This window comes from Somniosus microcephalus, chromosome 11 (genome assembly GCF_052327205.1).
Source record: "Somniosus microcephalus isolate GS21.2 chromosome 11, FLI_Smic_1.0, whole genome shotgun sequence".
In the NCBI taxonomy this organism is placed as follows: domain Eukaryota; kingdom Metazoa; phylum Chordata; class Chondrichthyes; order Squaliformes; family Somniosidae; genus Somniosus; species Somniosus microcephalus.
The window spans coordinates 146,970,106-146,985,216 of NC_140997.1; the positions used below are offsets into that span (position 1 = coordinate 146,970,106).

A 15,111-nucleotide genomic window follows, 5' to 3' on the forward strand; every position below is an offset into this window, starting at 1 on the left:
CGCATTTTCTCTTTCCACCTGTCCGTTCCCCCGGGGGTTGTAACTGGTGGTCCTGCTTGTGGCAATACCCCTAGTTAGCAGGTACTGACGGAGTTCGTCGCTCATAAACGATGAGCCCCGGTCGCTATGGATATAGCTGGGGAAGCCGAACAGGGTGAAGAGGTTGTTCAGACATTTAATGACCGTGGCACTGGTCATGTCCGGGCAGGGGAAGGCGAACGGGAAACGGGAGTACTCATCAATAATATTGAGGAAGTACACATTGCGGTCGGAGGAGGGGAGAGGCCCTTTAAAATCAACGCTCAGGCGCTCGAAGGGGCGAGTGGCTTTTATCAGGTGGGCCCTGTCTGGTCTATAAAAGTGTGGTTTGCACTCAGCGCAGACTTGGCAGTTCCTGGTCATGGTCCTGACCTCCTCAATAGAGTAAGGCAGGTTGCGGGCCTTGATGAGGTGGAAGAACCTGGTGACCCCCGGGTGGCAGAGGTCATTGTGGAGGACCCGTAGTCTATCGATCTGCGCGCTGGCGCAGGTGCCACGCGATAGCGCATCCGGGGGTTCATTTAGCTTCCCGGGCCGGTACAAGATCTCGTAGTTGTAGGTGGAAAGTTCGATTCTCCACCTCAAGATCTTGTCATTTTTGATTTTGCCCCTCTGCTTGTTGTTAAACATAAAAGCAACTGAACGCTGGTCAGTGAGCAGGGTAAATAGTTTTCCGGCCAGGTAGTGCCTCCAATGACGCACAGCCTCCACAATCGCCTGGGCCTCCTTCTCAACAGCGGAGTGTCTGGTCTCCGGGCCTTGGAGGGTTCGTGAAAAGAAGGCCACGGGTCTCCCCGCCTGATTGAGGGTAGCGGCCAGGGCAAAGTCGGACGCGTCGCTTTCCACCTGGAAGGGGATGGATTCGTCCACTGCGTGCATGGTGGCTTTGGCAATGTCCTCCTTGATACGGTGGAAGGCTAAGCGGGCCTCTGCCGTCAAGGGAAAAGAGGTGGACTTGATCAGCGGCGGGCCTTGTCCGCATAGTAGGGGACCCACTGGGCGTAATAGGAGAAAAACCCTAGGCACCTCTTCAGGGCCTTGAGGCAGTGGGGCAGTGGAAGTTCCATAAGGGGACGCATCCGGTCGGGGTCGGGGCCGATGACTCCGTGTTCCACAACACAGCCAAGGATGGCGAGGCGGTTTGTGCGGAATATGCACTTCTCCTTGTTATATGTCAGGTTTAGGAGTTGGGCGGTGCGGAGGAATTTTGAGAGGTTTGCGTCATGGTCCTGCAAGTCACGGCCGCAGATGGTCACATTGTCCAGATATGGGAAAGTGGCCTGCAACGCATTTTGATCTACCATCCGGTCCATCTCCCTTTGGAAGACGGAGACCCCGTTGGTGACGCCAAAGGGAACCCTAAGGAAGTGATAGAGGCGGCCGTTTGCCTCAAAGGCAGTGTACTGGCGGTCCTCAGGGCGGATGGGGAGCTGGTGGTACGCTGATTTCAGGTCAATGGTCGAGAAGACGCGGTACTGCGCGATCTGGTTGACCATATCAGCTATACGGGGGAGTGGGTAGGCGTCCAGCAGGGTGTAGCGATTTATTGTCTGGCTGTAGTCGATGACCAGGCGCTGCTTCTCGCTGGTCTTAACGACCACAACCTGGGCTCGCCAGGGGCTGGTGCTGCCCTCAATAATCCCTTCTTTCAGGAGCCGCTCCACTTCGGTTTTAATGAAAACCCTGTCCCCGGCACTGTATCGCCTGCTCTTTGTGGCGATGGGCTTACAGTCAGGGGTGAGGTTAGCAAACAGTGGTGGGGGGTGACTGAGTGTGGAGAGGTTGCACCTGGTGCGCGGCGGGCAATTTGGAAGCTGCTGGCTGCGGACTGTGAGTGGGGGTAGGGGTCCACCGTACGCCATCGTAACACTTTTAAGGTGGCACTGAAAATCTAACCCCAGCAGGACGGCAGCGCAGAGGTCAGGCAGGACCAGAAGTTTAAAATGATCGTACACGGTCCCGTCTACTACGAGTGTCACCACGCAGTAGCCGCCGATGTCCGCCGACTGGGATTCGGAGGCCATAGAAATCCGCTGTTGCGCAGGCAGGACTGGGAGAGAGCAACGCCGCACCGTGTCGGGGTGGATGAAGCTCTCCGTGCTCCCAGAGTCAAAAAGGCAGATTGTATCGTGACCATTTACCTTAATGTCCATTGTGGAACTGGCCAGTTGGTGCGGTCTCGCTTGGTCCAGTGTAACGGATGCCAGCGTAGGGGTCGGTGTGTCGCTGCGGGTATCAGATGAGGCGGTGTCGGGGGCCTGCTGCGTCCCGGCTGTCATCCAAGATGGCGGCGTCCATGATCCCCATGTGGCTGGAGGCGTCCAAAATGGCTGCTGTACCGGTGATTCGCACACGGCCGGGGAGGTCCAAAATGGCGGCCCGCATGGCCCACACGCGGCGCTGCTGGGGTTCGGGGTGGCTTTGGCCCTGCAGACGCTAGCGTAGTGTCCCTTCTTCCCGCAGCCCGAGCAGATCGCGTTTTTCGCCGGGCAGCGCGCTCTGGGGTGTTTTGCCTGGCCACAGAAGTAGCATTTCTGGCCTTGGGGCACTGCTGTCTGGCCTTGGGACACTGCTGCGGTAGTTGGGCCGTTGTTGGGGTGTGGCTGGGGTGGCACGGCGCTATGAGGCGGTCCTACCGTGTCCCAGGCTGTCATTCCCCGCGGCGTCCACGGTGCAGAGGAGTAGGCATCCATGCCCTGGTAGGCTGCATCCACCGATAGTGCGAGTTCAGAGGCCTTGTTGAGGTCGAGGTTACTCTGCTCCAACAGTCGCTGTCGTGTGTAATTGGATCTGTGGCCCGCTACAAAAGCGTCCCGGATAAGTTCCTCTGTGTACACGGCGGCCTTTACATCCTTACAACCACAGGCCCGGCCATGCACAGACAGTGCCTGAAGGTATTCCACGGTCGATTCCCCAGGTTGTTGTTTACGACTCCCCAGGAGGTGCCTGGCGTACACTTCGTTCACTGGGCGCGTGTACTGGTCCTTGAGGAGCTTGATAGCATCCGCGTACGAGGTCACGTCTTGGATGACCGAGTACACTCGGTGGTTCACTTTGGAGGTCAGGATATCCAGTTTGTCCTCGTCCGATTTGATTGCTTCGGAGGCGGTCAGGAATTTTTCGAAACACTTAAGCCAGTGAGTAAACTTGGTGGATGAGTCCGCCTCCCGCTGATCTAAGTCCAGGCATGCTGGTGTGAGGATCTTCTCCATTATAAAAATGTTGTTAATAAAATTGATGCGCTATTAATTACTCATAAAAGACTGAGAGTTAGAAGAGTAACTAAAGGCTTTTATTAACAACAGAATGGAGGTCTGCCTCGAGTGGTCGACCGGTCCAGGATACGAAGGGCTGGGGAGCAGTCACCTTTATACTAGGACCTGTGGGAGGAGTCAGCCGAGGCATGTCCAGGCATGTACACAGTGGAATACAAACAGGAATACAAACAGTGGTTTACCACAGAGAGTTGGGTAGGATTGATTGGGGAATGTCACTCAAAGGGTTGACGGTGGAGAGGCAATGGCAAACATTCAAAGACCGCATGGATGAAATACAGAATTTGTTCATCCCAGTTCGGCATAAAAATAAAACAAAAAAGGTGACTCAACCGTGGCTAACAAGGGAAATTAGGGATAGCATAAGATCCAAGAAGAGAACATATAAATTGGCCAGAAAAAGCAGTAATCCTGAGGATTGGGAGCAGTTTAGGATACAACAAAGGAGGACAAAGGGATTAATTAAGAAGGGGAAAATAGAATGAGAGTAAGCTTGCAGGGAACATAAAAAACTGACTGTAAAAGCTTTTATAGATATGTGAAGAGAAAATGATTGGTGAAGTCAAGCGTAGGTCCCTTGTAGTCAGAATCAGGGGAATTTATAATGGGGAACAAAGAAATGGCAGACCAACTAAATCCATATTTTGGTTCTGTCTTCACTAAGGAGGACACAAATAACCTCCCAGAGATGCCGGCAAACATAGGGTCTAATGAAAGGAAGGAACTGAAAGAAATCAGTATTTGTAGCGAAATGGTGTTAGGGAAATTGATGGGATTGAAGGCCGATAAATCCCCAGGGCCTGCTAATCTACATCCTAGGGTACTTAAGGAAGTGGCCCTAGAAATAGTAGATGTATTGCTGATCATCTTCCAACATTCGATGGAATCTGGAACAGTACCCATGGGTTGGAGGGTAGCTAATGTTACCCCACTATTCAAAAAAGGTGGTAGAGAGAAAACGGGGAATTACAGACCGGTAAGCCTGACATCGGTAGTGGGGAAAATGCTAGAGTCCATTGTAAAAGATGTAATAGCAGAACACTTGGAAAACAGTGACAGGATCGGACAAAGTCAACATGGATTCACAAAAGGTAAATCGTGCTTGACTAATCTACTGGAATTTTTTGAGGATGCAACTGGTAAAATAGATAAGGGAGAGCCAGTGGATGTGGTGTATCTGGACTTTCAGAAGGCCTTCGATAAGGTCCCGCATAAGAGATTAGCATGTAAAGTTAAGGCACATGGGATTGGGGGCAAGGTATTGACTTGGATGGAGAACTGGTTGGCAGACAGAAAGCAAAGAGTTGGAATAAACGGGTTTTTTTCCCCGAGTGGCAGGCAGTGACTAGTGGGGTACCGCAGGGATCGGTCCTTGGACCCCAGCTATTCACAATATATATTAATGATCTAGACAAGGGAACTAGATGTAATATCTTCAAATTTGCAGACGACACAAAGCTGGGTGGGCGTGTCGAGAAACTCCAGGATGATTTGGACATGTTGGGTGATTGGGCAGAAACATGGCAGATGCAATATAACGTGGATAAATGTGGTTATCCACTTTGGTGGCAAAAACAGGAAGGCAGATTATTATCTAAATGGCAATAGATTGGGAGAAGGGAAAGTGCAACGAGACCTGGGTGTCCTTGTGCACCAGTCGCTGAAGGTAAGCATGCAGGTGCAGCAGGCGGTTAAGGCGGCAAATGGTATGTTGGCCTTCGTAGCGAGAGGGTTTGAGTACAGGAACAAGGATGTCTTGCTGCAGTTGTACAGGGCCTTGGTGAGACCACACCTTGAGTATTGTGTGCAGTTTTGGTCGCCTTATCGGAGGAAGGATGTTCTTGCCATGGAAGGAGTTCAGCGAAGATTCACCAGGCTGATACCTGGGATGGCAGGAATGACGTATGAGGAGAGATTGGATCGATTGGGCTTGTACTTGCTGGAGTTTAGAAGAATGAGAGGTGATCTCATTGAAACTTATAAAATTCTGACAGGACTGGACAGACTAGATGCAGGAAGGATGTTCCCGATGGTCAGGGAGTCCAGAACCAGGGGACAGAGTCTAAGGATAAAGGGTAGGCCATTTAGGACAGAAATGAGGAGGAATTTCTTCACCCAGAGAGTGGTGAACCTGTGGAACTCTACGACAGAAGGCGGTGGAGGTAAATTCATTAAATATATTCAAGAAGGAGTTGGATGTATTTCTTAAGGCTAAAGGGATCAAGGGGTATGGGGAGAAAGCAGAGACTGGGTACTGAATTTGGATGATCAGCCATGATTGCATTGAATGGCGGAGCAGGCTCGAGGGGCCGAATGGCCTACTCCTGCTCCTATCTTCTATGTTTCTAATTAAAATTTTAGTTGTTGATTTTCTTATAGGGATAGGCTATGCAAGGGTAAGAATCCCATTCTTGTCGAGCCAGTCAGGTTTGACCCTCTTACCTCCGACAGTACCACTCGACCCGGCACCGGGAGCACCGCTTTGCTGCCTCTCCTCCACAGAATCCACATTTTGGGCACTCTGGAATCAGATTCTCCATCACATCCAGATTGTAAGTTTCTGCCAATCTGTGTGAGGGAATGACCAGTCAGAAGAGAGAATGCTGCTGGCATGCACTGTGTCTCGATGTGTATTCCGTGCCATACATTAACAATTCTCAGTCCCTCATTTAAACACAGAGTCTGAATTGCCATATAGCTCAATATTGCAATCTGCTTTGCAGCTATATTCCCTCAGTCCTCTCTGCCCCCTATGTATAATGATTTAATACTGATCAGTGAGAACAGTTGTGTGTCGGGACATTGTGAATAGGATGTGCCATTTACTTACTGTTGGCCAGCTATGAACAGCATTGCCCATTCACAATGTCACTGCGGGATAGAATTTCAATCTACAGAAAGGTCTTTTCCTAGCTGGCACTGATCAGTGGTTGTAAAGCATAAAATTCACAGGAACGCAAAGAGTTATCACGTTTTAATTTCACTTCTTGTGTGAATCCAGCCTAAACTAATGGGATGAAAATCTCCTTGGTCTGGTGGTTATTAGGATCTTATGTTAAATGAGCTTGGTGGATTCAGTCCAGCTGCTACTTAATGTGGTACTGATTTAAAAAGGGTGGTAGAGAGAAAATGGGGAATTATAGACCGGTAAGCCTGACATCGGTAGTGGGGAAAATGCTAGAGTCCATTATAAAAGATGTAATAGCAGAGCACTTGGAAAACAGTGACAGGATCGGACAAAGTCAACATGGATTTACAAAAGGTAAATCATGCTCGACTAATCTACTGGAATTTTTTGAGGGTGTAACTGGTAAAATAGATAAGGGAGAACCAGTGGATGTGGTGTATTTGGACTTTCAGAAGGCTTTCGATAAGGTCCCGCATAAGAGATTAGCGTGCAAAGTTAAAGCACATGGGATTGGGGGTAAGGTACTGTCTTGGATAGAGAACTGGTTGGCAGACAGGAAGCAAAGAGTTGGAATAAACGGGTCTTTTTCCGTGTGGCAGGCAGTGACTAGTGGGGTACCGCAGGGATCGGTGCTAGGACCCCAGCTATTCACAATATATATTAATGATCTAGACAAGGGAACTAGATGTAATATCTCCAAGTTTGCAGATAACACAAAGCTGTGAGGAGGATGCAGAGAAACTCCAGTACGATTTGGACAGATTGGGTGATTGGGCAGTATAATATGGATAAATGTGAGGTTATCCACTTCAGTGGCAAAAACTGGAAGACAGATTATCTGAACGGCAATAGATTGGTAAAAGGGGAAGTGCAATGAGACCTGGGTGTCCTTGTGCACCAGTCGCTGAAGATAAGCATGCAGGTGCAGCAGGCGGTTAAGGAAAATGGTATGTTGGCCTTCGTAGCGAGAGGATGAGAGTACAGGAGCAAGGATGTCTTGCTGCAGTTGTACAGGGCCTTGGTAAGACCACACCTTGAGTATTGTGTGCAGTTTTGGTCACCTTATCTGAGGAAGGATGTTCTTGCCATGGAGAGAGTGCAGCGAAGATTCACCAGACTGATACCTGGGATGGCAGGAATGACGTACGAGGAGAGATTGGGTCGATTAGGCTTATATTCGCTAGAGTTTAGAAGAATGAGAGGGGATCTCATTGAAACTTATAAAATTCTAACAGGACTAGACAGACTAGATGCAGGAAGGATGTTCCCGATGGTGGGGGAGTCCAGAACCAGGGGTCACAGTCTAAGGATAAGGGGTAAGCCATTTAGGACTGAGATGAGGAGGAATTTCTTCACCCAGAGTGGTGAACCTGTGGAATTCTCTGCCACACAGGGCAGTTGAGGCCAATTCATTAAATATATTCAAGAAGGAGTTGGATGTATTTCTTGAGGCTAAAGGGATCAAGGGATATGGGGAGAAAGCAGGGACAGGGTACTGAATTTGGATGATCAGCCATGATCTCATTAAATGGCGGAGCAGGCTCGAGGGGCCGAATGGCCTACTCCTGCTCCTATCTTCTATGTTTCTATGATCAGCAATCTCTCTCACAGGCGACACAGGAACGGTAAGTGTGGAAGTAGAAATGCCATACTGTTGCAGTAGGGAGTGCTCGAGACTGCATCAAACACACATTGTGGGGCCAGGGTAGAGGGAGCTTTACTCTGCACCTAACTTGTTGCCAACGTTGGGTGCCTACAATGGGAGAATATTACATTATCTAATACCAACATCTTCACCTCTGAGCACAAATGGACTTAAAAGGAAATAGGGGGCTGGATTTTCATTCAGAAGTCGGGAAGGAGGCAGGACTACAACTTTCAGGTTGTAGTCCTGCCTCCATTGAGCTGCAGCCAATCCAAGCGATTTTCACTTGATTGACCTTGTTGAACCCGCCCAGCGGGCTCAGCAGGCCAATTAAGGGCCACCCGGCAACAGGTGACGTCACAGACTGAAATTTCATCTGTCAAGACAAGTTGACAGATGAAATATCAGTGTTTCACAGCTGTTTGAAGCTGTCAAACACTGACAGTCTTACTTCTAACCTGAGTCCTTCTACGCAGACTCAGTTAGAAATCTCGCCGGCACTGAAAGCTGCAGGCTGTCACTTTTGACAGTTCGCAGCCGTTCTGCTTTCTGTGCCGGCTGAATGATGGACTCCCGAAACCTAGAGGAAGGAAGGCTGTAAAGGTAAGTACAGGTAATTTAAACTTCTTTACACACTTTAGACACACCAAACACTTACAGAATCACAGAAACCCCACAGTGCAGATAGAGACCATTTCGGCCCATCGAGCCTGCACCGACACATATCCCACCCGATCCCCGTAACCCCTGCACCAACACATATCCCACCCTATCCCTGTAACCCCACATATTTAATCCCCCTAACACTAAGGGTCAATTTATCATAGCCAATCAACCTAACCCGCACATCTTTGGACTGTGGGAGGAAACCGGAGCACCCGGAGAAAACCCACGCAAACACGGGGAGAATGTGCAAACTCCACACAGACAGTCGCCTGAGGCCGGATTCGAACCCGGGTCTCTGGCGCGGTGAGGCAACAGTGCTAACCACTATGCCACCGTGCTTTGTACTCATGCACCCATCACTCACCTGAACACCGATATCTCGACCCCTCCAAGTCCTTCAACCAGACAGCCCGACTCCGCTAACCTGGCATGGTTTGGAGCCGTCGGGAATCCCACACAACCTTCAAAAAGGGATTAGGCTAAAAACTGCCTGTTAACTACCTGTTAACAGGCAGTTAATTGGCACTAATCCCTTCCTGCCTCGGGTTGGCGGGTCCCAGTGCAGGGCAGGTACCCGCCTCCTTTGAAACTTACATGGAGGCGGGTTTTGGGCGAGATGGTGTCAGGACCCCCGAATTCGGGATTTTAGCCCCCCGCACACCTAAAAGCCCGCCTCACGGCACACTGAAAATTGACTCCAGGGAGTTTGCAGATTATATTTAGTGTTAAAAAGCAATACAATATATCCCCTTGTGTGTTGCCTTGTCAACTAGAGGATAGATGAAAGCAGAAGGTTGAGACTACCAGCTTTCCCAGGACTTGTCATTTATTATTTGGCACAAACACCTCCAAAACACCTCTTTCATACCACTTTATGATTTTAAAAATATCTGTCTATATTTAATTTGTTTTCATGATAAATACTCATTACAACTTTTTTTTTGTCTTCTCAATATAGTCCCCAGTATAACTATACCACCAGGTCAGCCCATTCAATGTGTATGTAACCAGTTCTTTACTGAGAGTCCAGGAGTAAGAAAACAAGCAACCACTTATACCTGCGGGCCTGTTCACGTAGCTCCTGCTCAGAAGGATTAAATACAGTTTTCACTTGGTGCTTGGCAATGGCTTTCCACTTGTAAGAGTTTTCGCGAATGATCCTATCCCAGATATCAGGGACCTAGCAGCAGAAAAGAGAAAGAGACACGAATAAAACTTAGAGGACATATCCATTTAACAGCAGAAAGATTTATCCACACATCCTTTTGCACCTATTGACAATTAACAGTATATTCCACTCATCCTCCCTTTTATTAAATCAGCACCCAAAATAAAACTAATCAAATGTTACATAGTACGTATGGATGCATCACAGAGACAGGCCCTCCCAGAGTTCTGAACAGCACAACTCCTTGAGTTGGGAAGAAGGCCTCTATCTTTCCAAGCTATTTCTTCATTAGAGACATTTTCTTATTAATAAAATCCATGTTTTGATCCAAAATAGTACATTAGTCTTTAATTTAATTTGAGTGAAAGGCTGACCAAAAAAGGGTCAAAACAAGTGTTCTTTTCTGTAAACTCTACAGTTCTTGGACCATGTGGCTTATTATGTTTTCATTTTGTTTTAACAGACTCCCGGGGAATGGAGGAGGGGAAAGGAAGATATGCTTTGATTAGAATAAAAAAGTGTATGCGGGTTCAGCAGTATTTTTTTTCTTTCCGTCAATTTCCCTTACTCTCCTAAAGCTAATGACTCCTCGCTAGGTATGGTTTCACAGGCCATGGCCTCCCTCTGGTACCTCATCCATGTGCCATTGATCAAACAGTGATGGCTGTTCAACTGCAGAGACCAGCTTAGCCAAGCCCGATCTTGTCTTCACCCAATATTCATGTGTGTGCACTTCCACTGGGGGCTATGATCAGGAGCAGGAGCGGTGCCTAGTATTCCCACTTCCTGGCTGATTGTAGTAGCCATACCACGACCCCAGCCAAGATCAGCTAACTTAGTACAGACCAGGCATTGAACCTGGGACTTCCCTAGTGTGTGTAATGAGGCTACTCGCTGGGTAAGTCACCTGCATTATCGCACTGTTCCATTACGTGCAAGATCACAATGATCATCACCTAGGAATGGCAAGATGGATGAAAACAATTCAACCAGAGACACAGAGTGGTCCATATCCCACGAGCCTGAATTCTTGAGGCTTGAAACTCTAAAGGTGGTTTCCGATGTTCTTTAGTCAATAATAATGATCGTTAAAAATCAGTTTCTATTGCTGGTTTAAGAATAGAAACTGGTTTTGTTGGGTTTCAGGTTCTATATTTAATGTCAAAAACAAAGAAAATCAGGAGGATAAAATTGGGCCCCAAACAATCCAGGCAAATGGAGACAAATTCAGTAAAAATCAGTTTCATCTGCAACATTGCTAAAACTCAGAAATTAGACAAGAGGATAAAAAGGGCACAGTTCAGCTAAATGACAGCCTATTCTATGTCTGCAATAGGAATTATAAGACTTGATATGATCCTGATCCAACATTTTTTGTGACAAGGACTTCTAATATTAGGTTCTGCATTCTTTAAAAAGATAGCTTTAGGTTTTATAATTCTGTTAGAACAGGAAAAGCTCCCAAATATTTGGCAAGAAATGAATGGCAAATGTCTGTAAATAAAGTTCTACGGAGAAAACATCCGGTGTACATTCTTCCAGCAGAATAATCAAAAGCCTTTTCCTCCAGGGGGACAGAGACATAACTGGATAGCCATTGCTGGTGATGCCATTGATCTTAAAGACAGCATTCTGCTAACCTTAGAAACAGTCAATTTTGAAGTCCAATTTCCCAACTACAGTACTATACCAATGGTCCACATTACTATGCAGAATAAGCACAATAAATAATACTGCAGCTTTGTTTGATGATCTTGAATGTGGGAATTGAAGCTGTCAATATTGAATTTTCCACCTGTCCTAATGTTAGATGTTTTGTTTCCATAGCCACTATTTCTTTTCCTCAAGAAAATATATGGGGTAGAGGCATATATTGCATGTGTGACATCAGCATGGCATGGGCTGACCACAACGTGTGTGTTAATGCTATAGCTGCGATGCAAGCATATCTCTGGACCCTATTCTTGGTAAGAAAGCAAGGGAAAATTTTGGGGTATTTTTTTCAAATTTCAGGAGGAAATCAGTTTTTAACCAATCCACCACCTGAAAAGAAATCATGAACTTGTGATGAGAATTTGGTAAAAATTGGATTAGACTGATCCTTAGGCATTATTGATTACACTTAATGCTCTAGAATTGAAGTTGTCGTTGGGAGATTGCTTGTATGCAAAAACTGTCACAGTACAATGCTTTATGATGGTGGTGGTTCAGGATTAATCTCTAATTGCAGCATTTGCCTCTAACCTGTTCCAAGATGAGATTCTTCTTTGGCGGAGGAGGGTCGGTCATTGCAAGATGACCTAGAAAACGCTGTAATTCCACCAAGTTAGGCAGTTGGTCAATGAGAACGTCAGTCAGGAAGCCTTGCAGCTGGTAAACAGAAAATATTGCCGCTGGGTTACTTAGTACACAAGTGCTGGTATATGACATCAGAGCATCAAAACCTATTGAAATTGGACTCTATATTATCCATGGTTCTGCTGTCACTAGGCCTATATAGTATTTTGATACCAGTCCTCTACAAGTATCCTGGGCTGCATGGAACCTACGCACACTGGCAATTCAGACCTTGGAGCCCAGGCAACTCAGTGTTATTTGCTGCTTTGTCCCATCTGAATTTTGTGGGTTTGGACAGGGCTGTTTTTAGCACCGTTACCTTATCGCTGGATGAATCCTAAATCAGAACACCAAGAAAGGTTAAGATCGGCATATCCAGATATATGCAAATTAATGGGCTCAGAGGCTCCACGGTATGTACCTTTGCAGCCGAATGCAAAATGTTTGGATGATCCTGCAGTAGGAAGGAGGGGGCAGAGGGAAACTTTGCATTTGTAAAGTGCCTTTCACATCCTTAGGATGTTCCAAAGTGCTTTACAGCCAATGAAGCACTGTTGTTATGCAGGCAAGCGTGGCAGACAATTTTGCACACAGCAAGGTTCCACGAACAGCAACAGGGTAAATTACCAGTTATCTGTTTTTGGTGGCGTTGGTTGAGGAATATTGGCCAATACACCAGGAGAACTCCCCTGCTCTTCATGTAATCCCACAGGGTGAGACAAGGCCTTGGTTTAAAGGTCTCAGCCTAGAGTATGTGCTCAGGACCTAGAGTACAACTTGAACCCACAACTTTTTGACTCCGATGAGCTTGCTACCACTACGTTAAGCTGATACTGCATAGAGAGAGAGAGAGAGAGAGAGAGAGAGAGAGAGAGAGAGGAAAAACCACACATGCCAATAAACAGTAACACTGTGCAAGACACATCTTACTTCATGACCATACATTGCTCCTATTGCTATCAATGTTACCACCAGCGCTTCACCCTGTTATATATCTCAATGATCTCTAAAACCCACCCCAAGCTTACAAGGATGAAGTCTGTGTTGTAGTGTGGAATGTTTTTCATGGTTCATGTGTAATGAAAGGTTCACAAATCTACCACTATGCTTTACAGAAATCATGGTGACAACACGAAGGAAACAGAACAGTGGGATAGACACAGCTTCTTGCACAAGAAAAGGGCTTCCCAACAAACCGGAGAGCACTTGTATCCCACAGGTTCCCATTGTTCACAGGTCAATACTGAGGCACATGCAGTTTCAGGTATCTGAAGATTCTGAAATGATTATTTACACCTATGAAGTGCCTTTGGGTGTTTTTCTATGTTAAAGGCGCTATATAAATGCAAGTCGCTGTTGTTAAACAAAAAGTAGTTCAGCTGTTGTACCAGCAACTATAACTTGAAGGGATTGTCATCACTTTGTACCAGTGTTGTAACTGGCAATATGCTCATAATACTGGCATTTCTAAACTCATTAGGAAAAATTAAGATTCTTGCAGTACCTTGTGTTGCTTGGTAGGGAAATTTTAAAAATCCCTTTATATATTTTCTCCCCTTTTTAAACTGGCCCACCTCCACGTTACATACCATCCCAGAGGGAGCAGGTGAGCTACTCTCAAGCCTCTAGCAACAGTGCTCTGAGACCAACCATCAGAAGGTACATGAGGAGTGTGGCATCAGGCAATTCTCCATCTAATTGGAGCTTACCCATTGCAGAATGGCTGAGAACAGGACTTCTCCCTACAGAGAAACAAGTACGGAGTGTGGGGAGCACTCTGGGCAAACTTTATGCAGTACCTCAGTGACTGAACAGAACTACCCACAAGCTTGTAGCTGGTTCTGGATTACAAGAGCAACGCACAGTAGCTCCAACAGCACAGAAATTAAGTACTGGAGACCTAGGTTTTGATTCTGGCTTTAAACCATCCTAGCTGACAGCTCCACTACCTCTTGGGCAGGTTGCTAGGAGGTATAACTTGTGATGGCTGAGTGCTCCAACTCTAGCAGACGGGCTAGCATGCGAGTAGTAAGAGAAACAAGAAAAAAAACATCTCCTGGCTGTCTGCTTGTAGAGAGAAGCACTGATGATGGCCATGAAGATGGTTTCTACCCAGGTCCTACTGTCCTTGTGGCTGAAGGAGGTTGGTGTGGAAGCACAGTTAAGCCACACTCCTTTGCAGGGTGCATTGCAAGGAAGGATATTCAGTCTGTTCATCAGAAAGCTGACAAATTGCATATGATGAAAATTGCATTTACATTTTAAAAAGGAAGTGCATACAACTGCAGCAAAATGCAATCAATATCATTTTTCTTGATGAAAATAATTAAACTGCCACGGTCACTGCAGCAGAAGCAAATCAGAAAGCAGATTCTACGAAGCAGACGAAGGTTAAATTTGCTTTGCAGGCAATGCAATCAAGATACGTACAAGACTACAGCCAATAATATGCGAAAACACCTCCATCTGCTGCCAGTTAGAGGTCACTGCAACTATTGCATTTGGCGAGCGAATGTGATAAGGGAGAATATGAAGGGATTAGGAGAGAAGTCAAAAACACAATTAGGAAGGCAAAGAGGAACTGAACTATGAAATTAAATTATCAAAGAACATAAAACGAAATAGTAAAATATTTTAAAGGCACATAAATAAAAGTCAGGATAGGAATAGGGCCACTAAGGGATGGAGAGGATAATACCACAGGCACCAAGAGAGATGGCAGCGATATTAAATAATTACTTTGCTGCAGTATTTACCAGGGAGATAGAACAGGTGAAGATGACATCGGATGATGAGATTAGTAATGAGTTAACTGCATTTAAAATAAAACGAGGAGATATACTAAATAAACTAATGAATCTCAAAGGGGATAAAACCCCTGGCCCGGACGGATTACATCCGCACATTTTAAAAGAATCTAGGGAAGAAATAGCAGAGGCATTACTACACACATTTAGTAATTCGTTAGAAAAAGGCGTAGTTCCAGAGGGCTGGCGGACAGCTAACGTAATACCCGTATTTAAGAAAGGAGATACAACATGCCCAGGGAACTATAGGCAAGTCAGCTAAACAT

General features: G+C 46.5%; 1 protein-coding gene across 4 annotated transcripts in view; it reads right to left on the reverse strand.

The window, feature by feature from the left end:
- The window catches only part of zmynd10 (zinc finger, MYND-type containing 10), a 75,957-nt gene that overhangs the window by 15,888 nt on the left and 44,958 nt on the right, over positions 1-15,111 (reverse strand). For 3 of the 4 annotated variants that reach the window (XM_086001355.1, XM_086001354.1, XM_086001351.1), the window contains 3 exons: positions 11,946-12,071; positions 9,592-9,713; positions 5,757-5,882 (listed from right to left, as the gene is read on the reverse strand). In XM_086001355.1, the coding sequence (XP_085857481.1) occupies positions 5,757-5,882; positions 9,592-9,713; positions 11,946-12,071 (374 nt within the window). The remainder of the gene's footprint in view (positions 1-5,756; positions 5,883-9,591; positions 9,714-11,945; positions 12,072-15,111) is intronic. The other variant, XM_086001352.1, reaches the window with a different exon arrangement.